At 48.0% G+C, this 14,919-nt stretch overlaps 6 protein-coding genes across 6 annotated transcripts; 4 read left to right on the top strand and 2 right to left on the bottom strand.

Moving 5' to 3' along the window:
- Window positions 1-893: 893 nt before the first annotated feature.
- Window positions 894-2,671, top strand: FTJAE_4802 (triacylglycerol lipase V precursor; the record flags this gene model as incomplete). The annotated part of the gene is made up of 2 exons (XM_037351243.1): window positions 894-1,087; window positions 1,141-2,671. The coding sequence occupies 2 exons, from the start codon at window positions 894-896 to the stop codon at window positions 2,669-2,671; spliced, it is 1,725 nt and encodes a 574-aa protein (XP_037208059.1).
- Window positions 2,672-2,831: 160 nt separating this feature from the next.
- On the bottom strand, window positions 2,832-5,656 carry FTJAE_4801 (uncharacterized protein; the record flags this gene model as incomplete). The annotated part of the gene is made up of 5 exons (XM_037351242.1): window positions 2,832-3,590; window positions 3,638-3,903; window positions 3,950-4,110; window positions 4,838-5,555; window positions 5,602-5,656. The coding sequence occupies 5 exons, from the start codon at window positions 5,654-5,656 to the stop codon at window positions 2,832-2,834; spliced, it is 1,959 nt and encodes a 652-aa protein (XP_037208058.1).
- Window positions 5,657-6,075: 419 nt separating this feature from the next.
- FTJAE_4800 (uncharacterized protein) lies at window positions 6,076-6,728 on the top strand (the record flags this gene model as incomplete). The annotated part of the gene is made up of 2 exons (XM_037351241.1): window positions 6,076-6,348; window positions 6,405-6,728. 2 exons carry the CDS (start codon window positions 6,076-6,078, stop codon window positions 6,726-6,728), a joined length of 597 nt encoding a protein of 198 aa, XP_037208057.1.
- A 445-nt stretch (window positions 6,729-7,173) lies between these two features.
- FTJAE_4799 (uncharacterized protein) lies at window positions 7,174-9,136 on the top strand (the record flags this gene model as incomplete). The annotated part of the gene is made up of 8 exons (XM_037351238.1): window positions 7,174-7,243; window positions 7,293-7,363; window positions 7,412-7,482; window positions 7,532-7,823; window positions 7,869-7,940; window positions 7,994-8,698; window positions 8,745-8,849; window positions 8,900-9,136. The coding sequence occupies 8 exons, from the start codon at window positions 7,174-7,176 to the stop codon at window positions 9,134-9,136; spliced, it is 1,623 nt and encodes a 540-aa protein (XP_037208056.1).
- Window positions 9,137-10,455: 1,319 nt separating this feature from the next.
- On the top strand, window positions 10,456-13,585 carry FTJAE_4798 (AIF1 apoptosis-Inducing factor; the record flags this gene model as incomplete). Its single annotated transcript, XM_037351237.1, has 4 exons — window positions 10,456-11,749; window positions 12,245-13,056; window positions 13,106-13,411; window positions 13,466-13,585. 4 exons carry the CDS (start codon window positions 10,456-10,458, stop codon window positions 13,583-13,585), a joined length of 2,532 nt encoding a protein of 843 aa, XP_037208055.1.
- Window positions 13,586-13,805: 220 nt separating this feature from the next.
- Window positions 13,806-14,154, bottom strand: FTJAE_4797 (ethyl tert-butyl ether degradation; the record flags this gene model as incomplete). Its single annotated transcript, XM_037351236.1, has 2 exons — window positions 13,806-14,019; window positions 14,069-14,154. 2 exons carry the CDS (start codon window positions 14,152-14,154, stop codon window positions 13,806-13,808), a joined length of 300 nt encoding a protein of 99 aa, XP_037208054.1.
- Between the last annotated feature and the right edge of the window lie 765 nt (window positions 14,155-14,919).

The raw sequence follows: 14,919 nt of genomic DNA, 5'->3' as shown, positions 1-14,919 counted from the left end.
TAGGCATACTTCATCGGGTCTAGATCATCCATATCGCCCCTGCAGCAACCCGATTGGCGGGGCAGGCATCGCAGGTCTCAAGATGGCTGCACTCAGTGTGTCTTCACAGTCTTCACTCATGGCGATAGCGATATTCTCTACTTGAGCATACTTTTTAGTATCGCTATCAGTCATCATTGTCCCGTGGCTTGCAGTATAAGTTTCTGGTAACGAAATGAAAATCCTCTAGAACTTTGAGCGCCATTCATTCCTGGCTGGCATCTTCCTGCCCTCGAGAACTTTAGCAAGGTAAGAATGGTCAGGCTGGGCTGCGTGATGCAGTTAATCCAATATACTGAATATCCATCCCCCATATCGTGGCATGAGCGAGTCTCGACCCTATTCCCCATTCCAAGTCATAGTGCTGCCTTGTTCATGGTCCCTGCCTCTGGGCGCCTTGTCGCAAGTAGTGCCAGATCCTTCATACGGAACCCTCGGTCTCTGAGACGGCATTCTCGGGATCCGTAAAATACAATCTACAAACCCCGCCTCGGAGCAACTTTAGGAGGTCGTTTCTCCGACGAGAGTTACCGATACCGACAATCTACCGTATTTACTGAGAATATTATCATCATGTCGCTACTCGTATCAGCTGGACTCGCTAGCGAACGGGGCGTTTGCGGGGTTTGCACGCTCCTCAGCCTGCTTAATCGAGTTAGTGGATCACCAAGCGTTCACTGGCATCTCCATCGCGACAATTGACCCTCTGTAATTGAAGTGTTTGAGGGTGAAAATCATTGTTATCAAGCTTATAAAAACTGTCTGGGGACTGCGTGGAAGCGTATCTACCAAAAAGCTTCATTTACTAGCATCTACTTTCTATTCACAAGCTTTTGTTCGACAACTTGGTCAACATGCCTGCCAGCAAAACCCCAATCGGTATTACAGAGCTCAGTGTTCAGGGCCTTGGTGTTGTAAAGGGCCTGAGCTTCCCTAACAACATCCACCAATTCAGTGGCATTCCTTACGCATCCCTCTCCAAGCGTTGGACACGTTCACAACTCAGGACTTCATGGCCCAACAATTTTCACGATGGGACAAAACTGGGGTAGTTACTATCGACTTCCCGACTCTGGAATCATTACTGAATCTGTTTTATAGACCCAGCGCGCCAAACCCGCCAGAGTACAATACACCTGAAGATATCCTAATCCCAGTCGATATTGCGCCCCATTTTGAAGAGCCAATTGAGGATGAACTCAACTGCCTTGTCATGAACATCACAACTCCAAAACTGGGCTCTGACTCTAGTGCGAAATTACCTGTCATGGTTTATATCCATGGAGGATCTTTTCTTTTTGGCGGTGCCAATAAGGGCGTCTTCGATTGTGTCAACTTGACGACCTTTGCTGCAGCCCGCAACACGCCAGTTGTCACAGTCAACCTCAACTATCGTGTCGGCCTCGGCGGTTTCCTCGCATCAGCCGCAATTAAGCAGGATATAGAGCGCGATGGTCTTGAAGGCGTAGGCAACTTTGGTCTTTACGATCAGCAGGTTGCTTTGCACTGGGTGAATCGCTACATTGCCTCGTTTGGTGGTGATCCTGATAATGTCACCATCTACGGCGAATCGGCTGGAGGCATAAGTGTTTCTCACCACATCGTTGCTAAGAATCCGGCCCCTTTCCATCGCGCCATCGCCATGTCCGGCCATTTGAACACCATCCAGACTTGGCCATTGGAACACCACGAAAAGCATTACCGCGCGTTGCTGAGATATCTTGGCATTGATTCAGACTCACCTTCTGCTCTGGATCAGCTTCGAAACGTCCCTGAGGCTGTTGTCGCTGCTGCAACGATCCCAGTGGAGGGCCTTCTAAATGCCACAGGCAATCCATGCGATGATGGCGTTTTCCATAAGACAAAGCCGACCGCGAACAGTATTTCTTCACCTCCGGCGTGGCTTAAGAGCTATATGGTTGGAGATACAACCGACGAGGCTATGATCTTCACTGATGATCTTGCTGGGGAGACTTTTGACTCATGGAGAACTGGTATGAAGAAGTTCTTGAGTGAAAAGGCTACTGATGATATCATGGCTCTGTATGGTGTTACGCGTGATCTCTCGAAGGAGGAGCTTCTGGAGGCCTTGGAAGACATGGCAGGCGATTCTGCCTTCAAGATCCACAACTGGATCGCTGTTCACCGCTCAGATATTCCACAAACTTTCGGCTATCACTTTGACCAGGTGTGCACTCATGACAGTATATTCAAGGGTCAAGCGTACCATGCACTCGACCTACTATACGTCTTTCTCAACTTCGATGAGAGACTGACTCCAGGCCAGCAGAAACTCGCAAGAACGATGGCTGGTAGCTTTATTGACTACTCGTACGGTAACGATCCATGGCCTCGGTTTTCTGATGGTGGTCGATGGATGAGGTTTGGGCCAGATGAGACTAGCAAAGTCGTTACGGAAGCTGAGGATGAGAATGTACGAAGATATACTCGTATGCAGAAGATTCTTGACATGGGTGTGCTGGAAGAGTTTATGACGGCTATTGATAACATTGCTATCAAGAGGGACAAGATGGGGACTTTCGAGGGTGAACCTCGTCAGTTGAGTGAGGATATAAAGGCCGAACCAGCAGTCGCTGGTGCTGTCGGAATTAAGGAGGCAGTTTTAGCTTAGATAGTGGCAGCTTTATATGATCCCCGCGTTCGCCACTGGTATCCTGATCTTTCTGGGCCTTGCTTTTCTTAATCAAGGCACCTTGTGTTGGGCTCGCCCACATATTACTCAATCATTAGGTTTGGCCTCTGAACTGCCCTTATTCTGAGCTCATCTAACTTTAGTAAAGATGAATCTCAGCGTTCAGCTCCGCCGTAGCCTCAGTAGCTATCATCAACTTGGATGCTTCATTGCCGCCCTTCCCATTCTTCCAAACCTTTGCCACGATATCCATGATTATCTGCTCAGTGCCCTCCTGCCCTTTTTGCATTATGTATTGAAAGGCCACACGTGTCAGCTGCTGTTCCTGGGCATTTTCTGCCAGGATCCCAGCTACGAAAAGAGGGTATAATATGGCCCTGGCGAGTGAGAGTCGAAAGTTGAAGGTGCCGATCCCGATAATTGCTTGGATCGATGCAAATACCTTCATCCGTAATATTTCAGTGCTGTTGTTGACTCTTTGTGGTGTTGTTTGATCTTGGTGATGATCAGCCAGACAACGGCTGTGAAGAATACCGGCGAGTCGGAACGCTTCCCAGAGGTGAATCTGCGCGAACTCATCGCCTAGTTCTCCAGGCCACTGCAACAGATCCTGTTCGATGGTGGTGGAGTCCATATTCGCTAGCAGGTTCATTAGACTATAAGGTATCCCTGAAATTTGCTCAACGCCAGAGTGTTTGTGTGGTTGGACATAGGATTTCCAGATCTCCAGCGATGGTGTAATCCTATTCAGAGTGAAGAAAGGTATATCCAATAGGCCGACAGCTTCAAGGAGGTGGTTTGCCACGGGGGGCCTCTGTGGATCATTCAATAGCTCCCGTGCTTGAAGGACTCCGTGGAGGCCTTTCAGCAGCGGTGACCAGATATACAGTGAGTTTATCTGCGAGTATTAGTGTGGCTCTAGTATGGATATGGGATTTCACCTACGCTGACGCTGCACAACAGCACCCCCGTTGCCAAAGTCACATCTTGACACAGCATGCTGGGGTTTTCCAAGTCGTTAAGATAGTTTGAAAGGGCCGATTGCATGTACAAAGGTGTCAAGTGACTAGTATCGACATCGAGACTTGCTTGATATGCTAAGCAAGCGTGTTTAAGGCAGATACTATCTTCACAAAGTGGTAAAATGTCGGACTTGAACATGGTATCATGTCCAGCACGGCCTGTGATCGTCTGCCATCCGATAGTAGTAACTATACACTCGTTAGATGATCACAATACATCAGCGTATTTACTTACAACTGTCCATGAGCTTTTGTGAGACTTCCTCGTCTGGTAAACCCTCGGAGAATGCTTCGAATTGCAGACATAGCAGGTCCAGTTCATCCGGCGACTGTATTGAGGAAAAGTCCGGCAAGTTCACCACCTCATCATCCACGCTCTCAAGAACAGGGCTTGTTCTAGTATCACGTAGAGATTTTCTCTTCTGACGTGGCGGACGAACTGGTTTCAAGACTATACCACCCCCTGCTGCGCTTGCAGTGTCTGAAGAACCCCATGTCAATCGTGTTTTGTAGCCCTCGCAGGTCATGCCCGCTTGGACACATCTTTCACAGGCAGGTCGTTTCTCGTCACATTTCTTATGTCTTCTCTTACAGGTCCAGCAACTGGAAACACTTAGTACAAGATATCGCCGCTGCTACGAACAAGTTACTTACCCTCGTCGCGACCGTGAGGTCATAGATGTTTGAGCCAAACGCGTGACGGGAGGGGATTACAACGCGACGTGGATCAATTATATGCTGGCAACAGTAACTTTCGACAGAAAGATGGCATCCATTGTCATCAAATCTTTTCCAACGCCTTTATCGACGTGAGGGGTGATGCCTCGGGCCGAGATAGCTCATCGCCAGCCAAAGATCAAGATCAGGAGGGGAATTGTAGAGACCTGAAATAGACTAGCGTCGAGATACACGTATCATTGGAGAGCGATAACGATAACACGGAGGCGATAAGGATTCGACTAACTCAAGATCGCTTAGCGTGTGCATAACGGCTGCATAAACGGTTCATCTTCTACATAACTTTCACCTCTCGTGTCATTTCAAAGTTACGTTCAAGTATAAAAGAATAAGAAAAGAATAAAGCCCCTTAGAGTCTTTCGTTTCAAATCGTCTATCGAGTTACTTCTTGAGCTTCGATGTATCTCTAATCATGTAAAACAAAGTCGTTGGTGGCATTGCGTCCTCTTCATCCACCAGTTCTGCCTCTTCAACAAGCTCAAAGCCATACTTGACGTAGAACGCGATATTCTTTTTATCTGTACACTCAATATAACATGGAGAGTCACCCAACTCCTGCACCACCCATTGCATGATAGTTCTCCCAACCCCCATCCCTTGCGTATCAGGTCTGACCGCAGCGATCTCGAGATAGTAAAGAGAATTGGATGGATACTTCTTCTTAATTCTCTCTTCAAAATCGTTATGAGACTCCATCATTATCCCGATCCTCTGCCAAATTCCGTTAGATCCTCTATTATTCACGTGTGCAAGGTGTATCACCTTTTCTGAAGAGAACGGTTCAGTTGGCTGAATCCACCACTCGTCCCATAGCACTCTCAAACATGACGGCCACCAAAGGGGATTCAGCCATCGATACAGCGGCCCAGGAGGAAACAGAAAGCAAGATCCAAGGCTTTTATGAGGGCCATCCGCTGTAACGGCTTCCATTGCGATTCCACGCACGGCATACTCGCGTAGGCGTGCCTCTTGCCATTGCTGCAGGGTAGGTGTCAGAGTTTCCCAGCCTGGACCAGAGCGATCACGAGAGAGCCAGCGGATCAAGGGATCTTTAGCGAAAGAAAGGCTGATGATCTCAGCAGCAATCTTGATTGAGCCATGGTCTGGAGATATTAGCAACGAAACTCGGAGGCAGACCAATGAACATACCCAAGCCGAGTGGCCTCATTTGGACTTTACACGAACTCTTCATTAGGTTTGACATGATGACCCGGAATACTGATGCTAGGAGCGATGTTGACTCTGCGCGACTGTCTTATCTGTACTTCCACTGTCGAAGACTACGAAGGATGGGCGAGCGGGCTATCGTATTGTCGGAGCCCGTGAAACCCGTCCCTGTCTCGTTTTAGTGCAGAAACCAGAGACGAGGTCTGGGTCCTCAATCTGCGCGGCACCGGTTGCCAAAAGCGGCAAAGATCAACAACAATCTTGCGCTACACCCAGAAAAGCATGCAGTGCCGCGCGGGATTGATTGCCCTACATGTCGCAAAGCGTGTTTCTATGATCTCGAGAATCATCGTGTTAAGAAATGTGTAGTTATATAAACAAGGTTAATAGATCCGACAGCTTACAGATAGCACTAAGATTCATCCAGGCATCCAATAGACTTCTGTCATTGAAGCAATGTCGCAGCCACCTCAAACTACGCAGCCAAGCCCTGGTAACCAGCTTTACCCCGACATGCCGGCAATGCGAGCTCCGGGTTTGGAGTTTGTGTATCGCCTTGTCGCCAAGATGCACCCAACCAATGGCTACGATATTGAGAATATACAGGGCACAGGAATCACGAGGTCAATTGCTGGTATTGAGTCTGGGACTGTAAAGGGACCAGGTATAGAGGGCACCCTTGTCGAGAATAGCGGTGCCGATTGGGCAGAGCAAGTTCATTCCAAAAAGGTTGGCGCCAACTCATTACACGCGACGCTGCATTGTGTGTTGACCAAAAGGAATAGATTTACTATAGGCTAGATGCGAGGTACACGATCAAAACAAACGATGGCCATCATATCTTTGTGCAGGCTCGTGGGCTATTCCGACCTGGGCCGGGTATCGAGTTCTCGCAGCCAGACTCGATCGACGTGGATTACACGCAGGACGAGGTGGAATACTTTACTCACATCACTTTTGAAGCAGCAGGAAATAGTCCGTATAATTGGATGAATGGTATTGTGGCTATTGGAGCTTTGCAGTCATACGGAGGGGCTGCTGTCATAGATTGCTGGCGGTTGACTAACTTCCTTGGACAGAAGGTAGAGGATGTTTACGTAGGCAGATAGACAATTGACTAGGCTGATCAAATGACATCTCATTAACCAAGTGATCTGTTTCATGTAAGAACCTTGGGTTCAACTATGGTGTGTGCTCAAGTAGGCATCGGCCAAAAAGTCGATACTGGTCAAGATTGTTGCCGTATTTCACCAAGCTACTTAACCTTATCCTGGACTGTCCCCGCATCCCCCGCGTTTCGGACAAGATCCCGGCTGCGAGGACAGAGTTGAGCGATAAGACTAACCGTACAAGGTAGGCGGAGCCCCAAGGCAATCGATCATCTGGCCATGCTATCTTGACTCGAAGGAGGTTCCTATCACAACTAGCCATCCCAATACAGAGATAAACACCTACATAAAACCCTTGGACCAGTTGCTGATATGATTTCACATAATTCCACGGCTCAACTTGCTCAAGAGACATCTCTCTAGCAATATCATCCTCGTTTTCAGCATGCCCAGAAAAGTAGCACCAGCTCCGCCAGACTTCACAACACCGCTGGGTACCGTGCGGTTGATTGGTAGTGAGTAACCAGATACTGGTCTTCGTTCAAAAGCTCATATTCTTGGTAGAAGATGGTGTTGCGGAAACGCCTCAATTGGTGAAGCAGCCGATGCCGACTGACGACCCCAACGATCCTTTAGTATGAATGCGTCAAATACGATGCGATTGCGTTGACTGACTTGTCTAGAACTGGTCGCGTGCTCGCAAATCCATGAACTTTGTCCCCATTCTCGCAGTCACGGCAATCATATTTACTCAGTGAGCTACCATGCCCTTCGACCAAGCGACGAGCCACTAATCTTGACAGAACTTCCTTACCACTGATCTTCTGGGTCCTTTGGAACCAAGAATTCGGATGGTCGTACGGCCAGCTCAACAACGCTAACGCCCTCAACTATGTCGGAACCACTGTTGGCTGCATCCTCTTTATCCCTCCAGCGGTGAAGTACGGACGTCGATCAATGTACCTGCTTACGACAGCTATCATCTTTGCCATGGCTATCTGGTCGGCGCGTATGAAGACCCTGACAGAACTATATATATCACAGTTGATATTTGGACTGGCTAGTGCGACCAACGAGAGTATTGTTGAGATGACGGTATGGTGGTCTTCCATTGTGAAGGATTCCACTGACTGATGCCAGATTGCCGATTTGTATTTCGTCCATCAACGCGGTAGTGCGAATGGCCTTTATATGGTCATGGTTATGATTGGTGTAAGTCGAGACCCAGCCACGTAGACAGTGGAATAGTCACTGATGCACGGCAGAGCTTTCTGAGCCCCGTGATTGCAGGATACATGGCCGCGAATGGAAACTGGAGGCTCTGCTATTGGGTCACCACGGCAGTCGATGGTGCCCTCCTACTCTACTTCTGTTTCTTCTTCGAAGAAACCAAGTATATACCACGTCTCGAAGCTCAGCAACCGTCCTCCGAAGTTCCAACCTCTATCCCGGTTTCGAAGAAGGACAACATCTCGGAAACACAGACAGGCGAAATGAGCACCTGCGTCACGTTGGAAACATCCAATGCCCCGTTACATCGAATCAACTCCGACATCCCGCTTCTCACATGGCGCCAACGCATGCGCCTTGTCACAAAAACCGACGAAAGTCTACTTGGCATTATCCGGACAGCTGTCGTTATCTTATTTCGCTTCCCAGCTGTCATGTACACAGCCCTCACATATGCCTTTTGTCTCTGTTGGATTTCTGCTCAGGCGTCGATTATATCTAACGTTTTCACACAGCCACCGTATAACTTCGGCACCGTCGGGGTTGGAAACATGAGTTTGGGAGTCTTTATCGGCTGTATCTTGGGCTCGGCCTACGGTGCAGTTTCCGATCGAGCTATTCTTTGGTTCACAAGAAAAAACTACGGGTATTACGAGCCAGAAATGCGACTCCAGCTGAACCACTTCCCAGCAGTTTGTATGAGTGGTGGCTTTGTCATGTTCGGTATCACTACGGCAAAGGTATACAAGGCTTCTCTTTTCATCACGTTTGGACTAACAGTTACAGGGAATGCAATGGATATACCCAAGTATTGGTAGCGCAATCTTTGGCTTTGGTCTTGGTGGTCTCAGCGATGTTGCGCTTTGCGTGACTATCGATAGCTACCAAGCGGTTTGTGGCCTCTAATCTCGCATTGAGAGACTTATGCTAAGTGCAGATAGATCACTGGAGAAGCATTCATCGGTGTCGCTTTTATGCGTAATGCCTTCAGCATTGCCATTTCGTTCGCGCTCGTTCCATGGCTCGATGCCCAAGGCCTGCAGAACATGACAATTGTCATGGGGTTATGGGCCCTGGCTATGGCTTTTCTTCATGTACCAATGATGATCTGGGGCAAGCGAATCCGTGAGAAGACTGAGGCGAGTTACAAGAGGATGGCGACAGGGACTAGGGTGTAGACTTTGCCTGTGAAGTGGTTATATGAAATATGGGGGTTTTGGTACTACTAACGTTATCGTACCTTATGAAGAAAGGTCTCTTTGATGAGGTTGAAATTTGAAACTATGCAAGCTGACGCAAACGACGTCCATTTCGCTCGTAGTATGACTTCTCTAATAATGGACATGATCGAAACTCTAGGACTATTGAAGACTTCGCTTGTAACGACAGTCGTATCATTTGAGCACGACAAATATTTGGGACTCCATCCTGGGCTTTAAGGGGTGAAACGAGAAGCCAATAATTGACAAGAAAAGCGTCTGAGTTTCTTTCTAGTTTGGGGTTATTTTAATACTGCTTCAATTTCTAGCGCAAATCTCTACCTAAAGCTACTGAGGGGATTAACAGTGGGCTTAGCAGGTCTGACACGCTAATAGTTACCCATTTGGTGCCTACAGCCAATGCCCCTCTAAATAAGAAACAGGACCTAGCTTATCAATTAAACTGACAATTGCATTTCAATTCAATCACTTAATTCATCAACTCAAATTAATCACTTAATCTAATATTTAAAAGCTGGAAATCAAATTAGAAGCTGAAATCCTAAACATAAATGTTAATTACCAGGCTATCACAGATTGCTATAATAGATGAAGGAAGTTATCGCGGCTGCATTGGCACCTTGCCAGCACCCCATAGGCACCAATCCTACCCCCCACCAAGCTCTGTTAAGGTAGGTTGCTATGAAGATGAACCCAGGAATTGCTGTCCATCCTCAAGTCATCAAACCTGACTTTGTCACATGGCCTGAAGTTCATTGCTTCATCCTAAAGCGACTGAGTTTGCCGCTCGAAAGAGGCAGTGCTGAGAGTTGCATGTTAAGAAAAAAGAGATCAGCGACCAACACGACAATAATCGCTTTCTCCTCGCGGTTGGCTGCCGCCATCCGATCGTGCTGTAATACTCGTTGGCGAGCAAAAACCCTTCGAATACCAAGCGTAGTGACCGGAATCAATTGATCCAGAGGTTTAAAAAATCTCATTAATTTGACCCAAGTTGCCAATGTCTTTTAGTATTAAGACTGACCCCTCCCCTTATAACTTAGGCCGTGCGCCCGATCATAGAGAGGACGGCACAAAGATCCGATTGAAGGTGGCTTGTAAGGCTGAATGACGTATATTTGGCTAGAAATGGAAGTGATGCGACTTTATTTCTCCGCGTCTGACGAGAGCACCTGACAATGCCTTGCCAATTCTATTATCTATATATAGAGGATTAAGATGTTTATTTTAACAGAAGGATCTTATGACAAAACAAGACGAATGACACATCTGTCAACATGCCACAGACTCCCGTCAAAAAAGGCCCTGAGCTCACTATCCACTTGGATCGTCCGGATTCAACATACATTCCTGGAGAAGTGATTACGGGCCATATATCTCGGAAAGCTCACATCGTCGCTTCCTCAGCAACTGTCCGTATCTCGTTGCATGCAAGAAGTAAATCGCGAATGGTGGCGCGGCGCGGGCATTTGACATCGACATATCGCGGACGCTTTGATCTCGTGCAATCAACTGAGTACTCCAAAACGGTTTTTGAAGGTCCTGTGCATATTGCGGAGCACGATGTCGAGCAAAGGTGGCCCTTATCAATCACTCTACCTAACTCTGTAGATGGATCTGCACCGCAGTCGTTAGCAGGGCCGGATCAGACTTATCTGACAGCGGATGTATCGGAACAACCTCTTCCGCCGACATTCTTGATCGAGCGGTACGACTACATGTCTGGAATGTCAGCGTTTGTCGAGTATTACTTGCAGGCAGAGTTGAAGACAGCTTCGAGAGGCTCTGGTACCGCTGAAGCGATACTACCCTTCAGGATGCTGTATATCAGCCCGGAGCCTTTGCCAGCTCACATAGATCTTCACACAACACGCCAAACCCTTGCTCTTCAAGGCGATAACCCTTTGGTGGCCAGCGTTGAGATTCAGACACCGACAACGCTGCAGATTGAAGGTCCAGATCCCATGCCATTCCTGGTCCTTGCAGTTCCACCCGCAGGCGTCGACCTTGAGAAGCAAAAGCCAGGTCTTCCTTCAATTCAGATAACTCGGATCTTCATGAACGTTGTCGCAAAGACCGAGATCAAGTGCCCAAAGGGGAAGAATGTTCATGAGACAGATTGCGAGGCTCGGGTAACACTACATGCCGAAGATGCCTTTAATCAGTATGACGACGAATTATACATCCCATGGCAGAGACCAGCCATAGAATCCCAGTTGCAAGGAACGGGTTCAGGATCTGAGATGAGACCCTCAGAGAGTCTCGATATCGGGACCCAACTCAACCTTCGTCTGCAGCGAAGTAAAGACTTGTATCCATCATTCCAAACCTTCAACATTCGACACACGCACCGCATCCAATGGGAAATGACAGTGGACGCCGGCAAAAGCTTTGAGCTTTCTGGTGAAGAGCCAATCAAGGTCCTCAGCAGGCCTGAGGCCGAGCGCAATACGGAATGGATCCAGCCACCGCCAGAAGACCACCCGCCAAGCTTTTCTGATGACGAGGACGGAGCCGGGTCAGCGTCTAGACGTAGCAGCCGGCAAACAGATCCAGCGGCTGGCGTGGGTGGTTTGTCACGGCTTTGGGTGTTCTGATACGAATTTACCGAATCGGCTTCGGTGTACGGATATTTGGTCAAGAGACGGCCTTTGAGTACGCTTAATTATTTCTTTTCACCGGAGCAACCATTAAATATTCCATCACTCGGACATACCTGTTCAATAACGCAATTTTCTCCTTTATCTCTTTTACGAAGCTATTGTGAACATACTCTCGTTATAAGTCAGCTTGGTCTCTGCCGACTTCGGAGAACCCCTGCCCAAACCTCGAAATCACCGCTTCTGACAATCGGTTTATTCGTTTATCTCCGTTATTTACCCACGGAATCTGCATGGAAATCGGAGCCCGCGGATGAACCCGGCTCCGCTTATTCCTCTCTTGTGTCCGAAAATTCTCTCTTAAAAAGATCTTATCTGATCATCTCGCATTTGACATTTAGTGGATCTGCAAACGTCTCCAAAACCCGTCACGCAGCCTAAGCAAACGCCTGTACAATGAATCTAGAGCAGCTAAGTTTTTATTTCGACTTTGTCAAAGTCATCGTGTCGCATCTTGCCATGATGGCAGTGCAGAAAGGGCAATCGATTATTCATAAAGCTACGTATCGACTGTTACCTGAGTCACGCGTCGTTGTTGTCGTCGGAGGCTCTTTTGCGGGGAGTCTTGTTGCCCAGCGCTTGGCTCACACGCTGCCCTCCGGTTATCGGGTCATTCTCATCGAAAAACACTCTCACTTCAACTACGCGTTCAGCTTCCCTCGAAACTCCGTCTTGTCAGGACGGGAGCATAATGCCTTCATTACGTACGACAACATCGCTGCAGGTGCTCCGGACGGCATCTTCCAGCGAGTCTGCGACGAAGCATCTGACATCACGGAGACCCATGTTCACACCGTCGGCGGGGTCTCCCTCCCTTACGATTACCTCGTCATCGCCACTGGCGCAGCGCAGCCTCCTCCCGCCCGATTGAATGCACGGATTAAAGAAGACGCGATTCAAGAACTACGAGGATTCCAGCAACGCGTCGCCAAGGCCGATAGAATCGCGGTCATTGGAGCTGGAGCTGTCGGTGTTGAACTGGCTACCGAAATCAAAGAAGAGTACCCTAACAAAAAGGTTACCCTCGTTCATTCCAGACAACAACTCCTACCGAGATTTGGTCGGAAGCTCCATGATCATGTCATATCTGCACTTAAGAATCAAGATATCGAGGTTAAATTAGGCGAGAGACCTGAGTTTCCAAGTGATGCTGGTCAAACTGTCCAGGAGACCAGCCTTACCTTTTCTAGCGGAGAGATCAAGACCTTTGACCTCGTGGTACGTCAACAGACCGAACATTGAAGCTATAAAGTTAACACGATTTTAGATTCCCTGCACTGGCCTTCGCCCGCGATCTGACGTCCTCGCCGCATATTCTCCCAAGAGCATCGCGTCTAACGGTGAGATCCTGGTCAAACCAACGCTCCAAGTCGAGAACCTGCCCTCGTCCCAACAGCACATCTTTGCAGTCGGCGATGTGGCCCAGACTGGAGGCGCAAAGCAAGCTCGGGCTTGTATGATGCAAGGCGAGGTTGCAGTCCAAAACATACTGAGCCTTATCAAGAGTAAGAGTGCCACCAAAGAATACAAGCCACAATTCTTTGAAGGCATGCTAAACTTGACATTGGGGACGGTAAGTTCACTGAGCCTTTTTCGACAGCTGGGATTGATATTGACGTGAATTTAGCATAGCGCTGTGGTGCATATCCAGAAAGGAGATTACGAGCTGCTTAAGGCAACTAAGGGACCAGATGCGGATTTAGATGTAGGAAAGATGAGATGGCAGCTCAATGCAAAGTCAGGATGAACTATAACCCCTTCTGTTTCTTTTTTCGTTTTCCTGGCACTATCACGGATGTGTATACCGTTATCTAGTTTCTATCGATGGGATTGTTATCACCTTGTTACTGTTCTAGTCTCATATAATTTATCAACGTATATTTTCTCTAAATTCGCTCCCAAGATTATTTGACATTAGAACAACTCTACATCCAAGGGCAGACATGTCACTGAGGACGATGCACAGGCTAAGCCTTGGCAACAGTCTCGCCAATAACATAGGTAGGTGTTGCGGTGGTGAAGTTCTTGACATCATCCTTAATCTGCTTCGACTCCTCTGAAACACTGGCCTTCTGGAATGACGCTAGGCTGTCCCATGTGATGATGGTGTAAATCTGATAAGGGCTGTCTCCACCGAGCTTGATGACCTGGCCGCTGACGAGACCTTGAGGGCCCCAGAGCCTATGGTTCATTAGACATTGCGATATGTGGCAAGGATGGATAGACTCACTTGTGGGCCAGAGGCATATGAGTGTTGACATAGTAGTCGACATCGAAGTCGTGACCGACAGGGTACTGAATAACAACGGTAGCCATAATGTAGGAGTAGGTACCGAAAAGGCTTATTGGACTGATTGACGATCTGAGTGAGTGATAAGTGATCGATCTGCTTTACCGATTGTTCGGGACCGTTTTTATTTATACAAATAACGGAGGGCCCGGCTATACGGTACCCAATTTAGATGAAGTCATGGGAGTAAGATAAATCCCAGGCCTCCACCTTGAGCTACAAAAAGACAAAAGCAAGACTGATAACAAAACTCGTGGGGCTTGCACTGATTATTTTTAGCACTTTGATTTCTGATTCAAAGTTTTCTTGAGCCCTGAGAAATGAGTTGAAAGATGCCTCGGCATCGGCCGATATATCTCCACTTACGGAACAACTCGAGAAGCCCGAAGATGGAACTAAACTCCACCACGGCGCAACCATTCACTGTGGCACGCACAGCAGGGGGTCACCTAAGAGAGGGTTAAAAGAGCCTTGAATTCTATCGTAGGATGGGGTGGGCTATGCTACTTATAGGTATGTAGAGCACTTTGCCCCTGTTAGGTAAGCTAGACCGATCAGGGCTACCCCATCTTTTGATATTCACCCACATATCGCACTGAAGTCGGCTTCCCATGAATCAATGTCCCGATTCAGCTCGTTCCCGGCTGATTAATCATAGTCCTGGGTGGCCCGTGAGACTGGTGCCGCCGTTTATCCCACCATTGCCGAGGTGATCAGAAAGTCGATGATCTAAGCATCACTGACGACATGAGTTCGAACAATGATGAAGGTGGTTGATAACGATATAGAAT

The sequence above is a fragment of the Fusarium tjaetaba genome, assembly GCF_013396195.1.
Source record: "Fusarium tjaetaba strain NRRL 66243 chromosome Unknown NRRL66243_c0000091, whole genome shotgun sequence".
NCBI lineage: Eukaryota > Fungi > Ascomycota > Sordariomycetes > Hypocreales > Nectriaceae > Fusarium > Fusarium tjaetaba.
The sequence above is the reverse complement of the archived record's forward strand: the minus strand, read 5'-3'. Positions and strand labels throughout refer to the sequence as shown.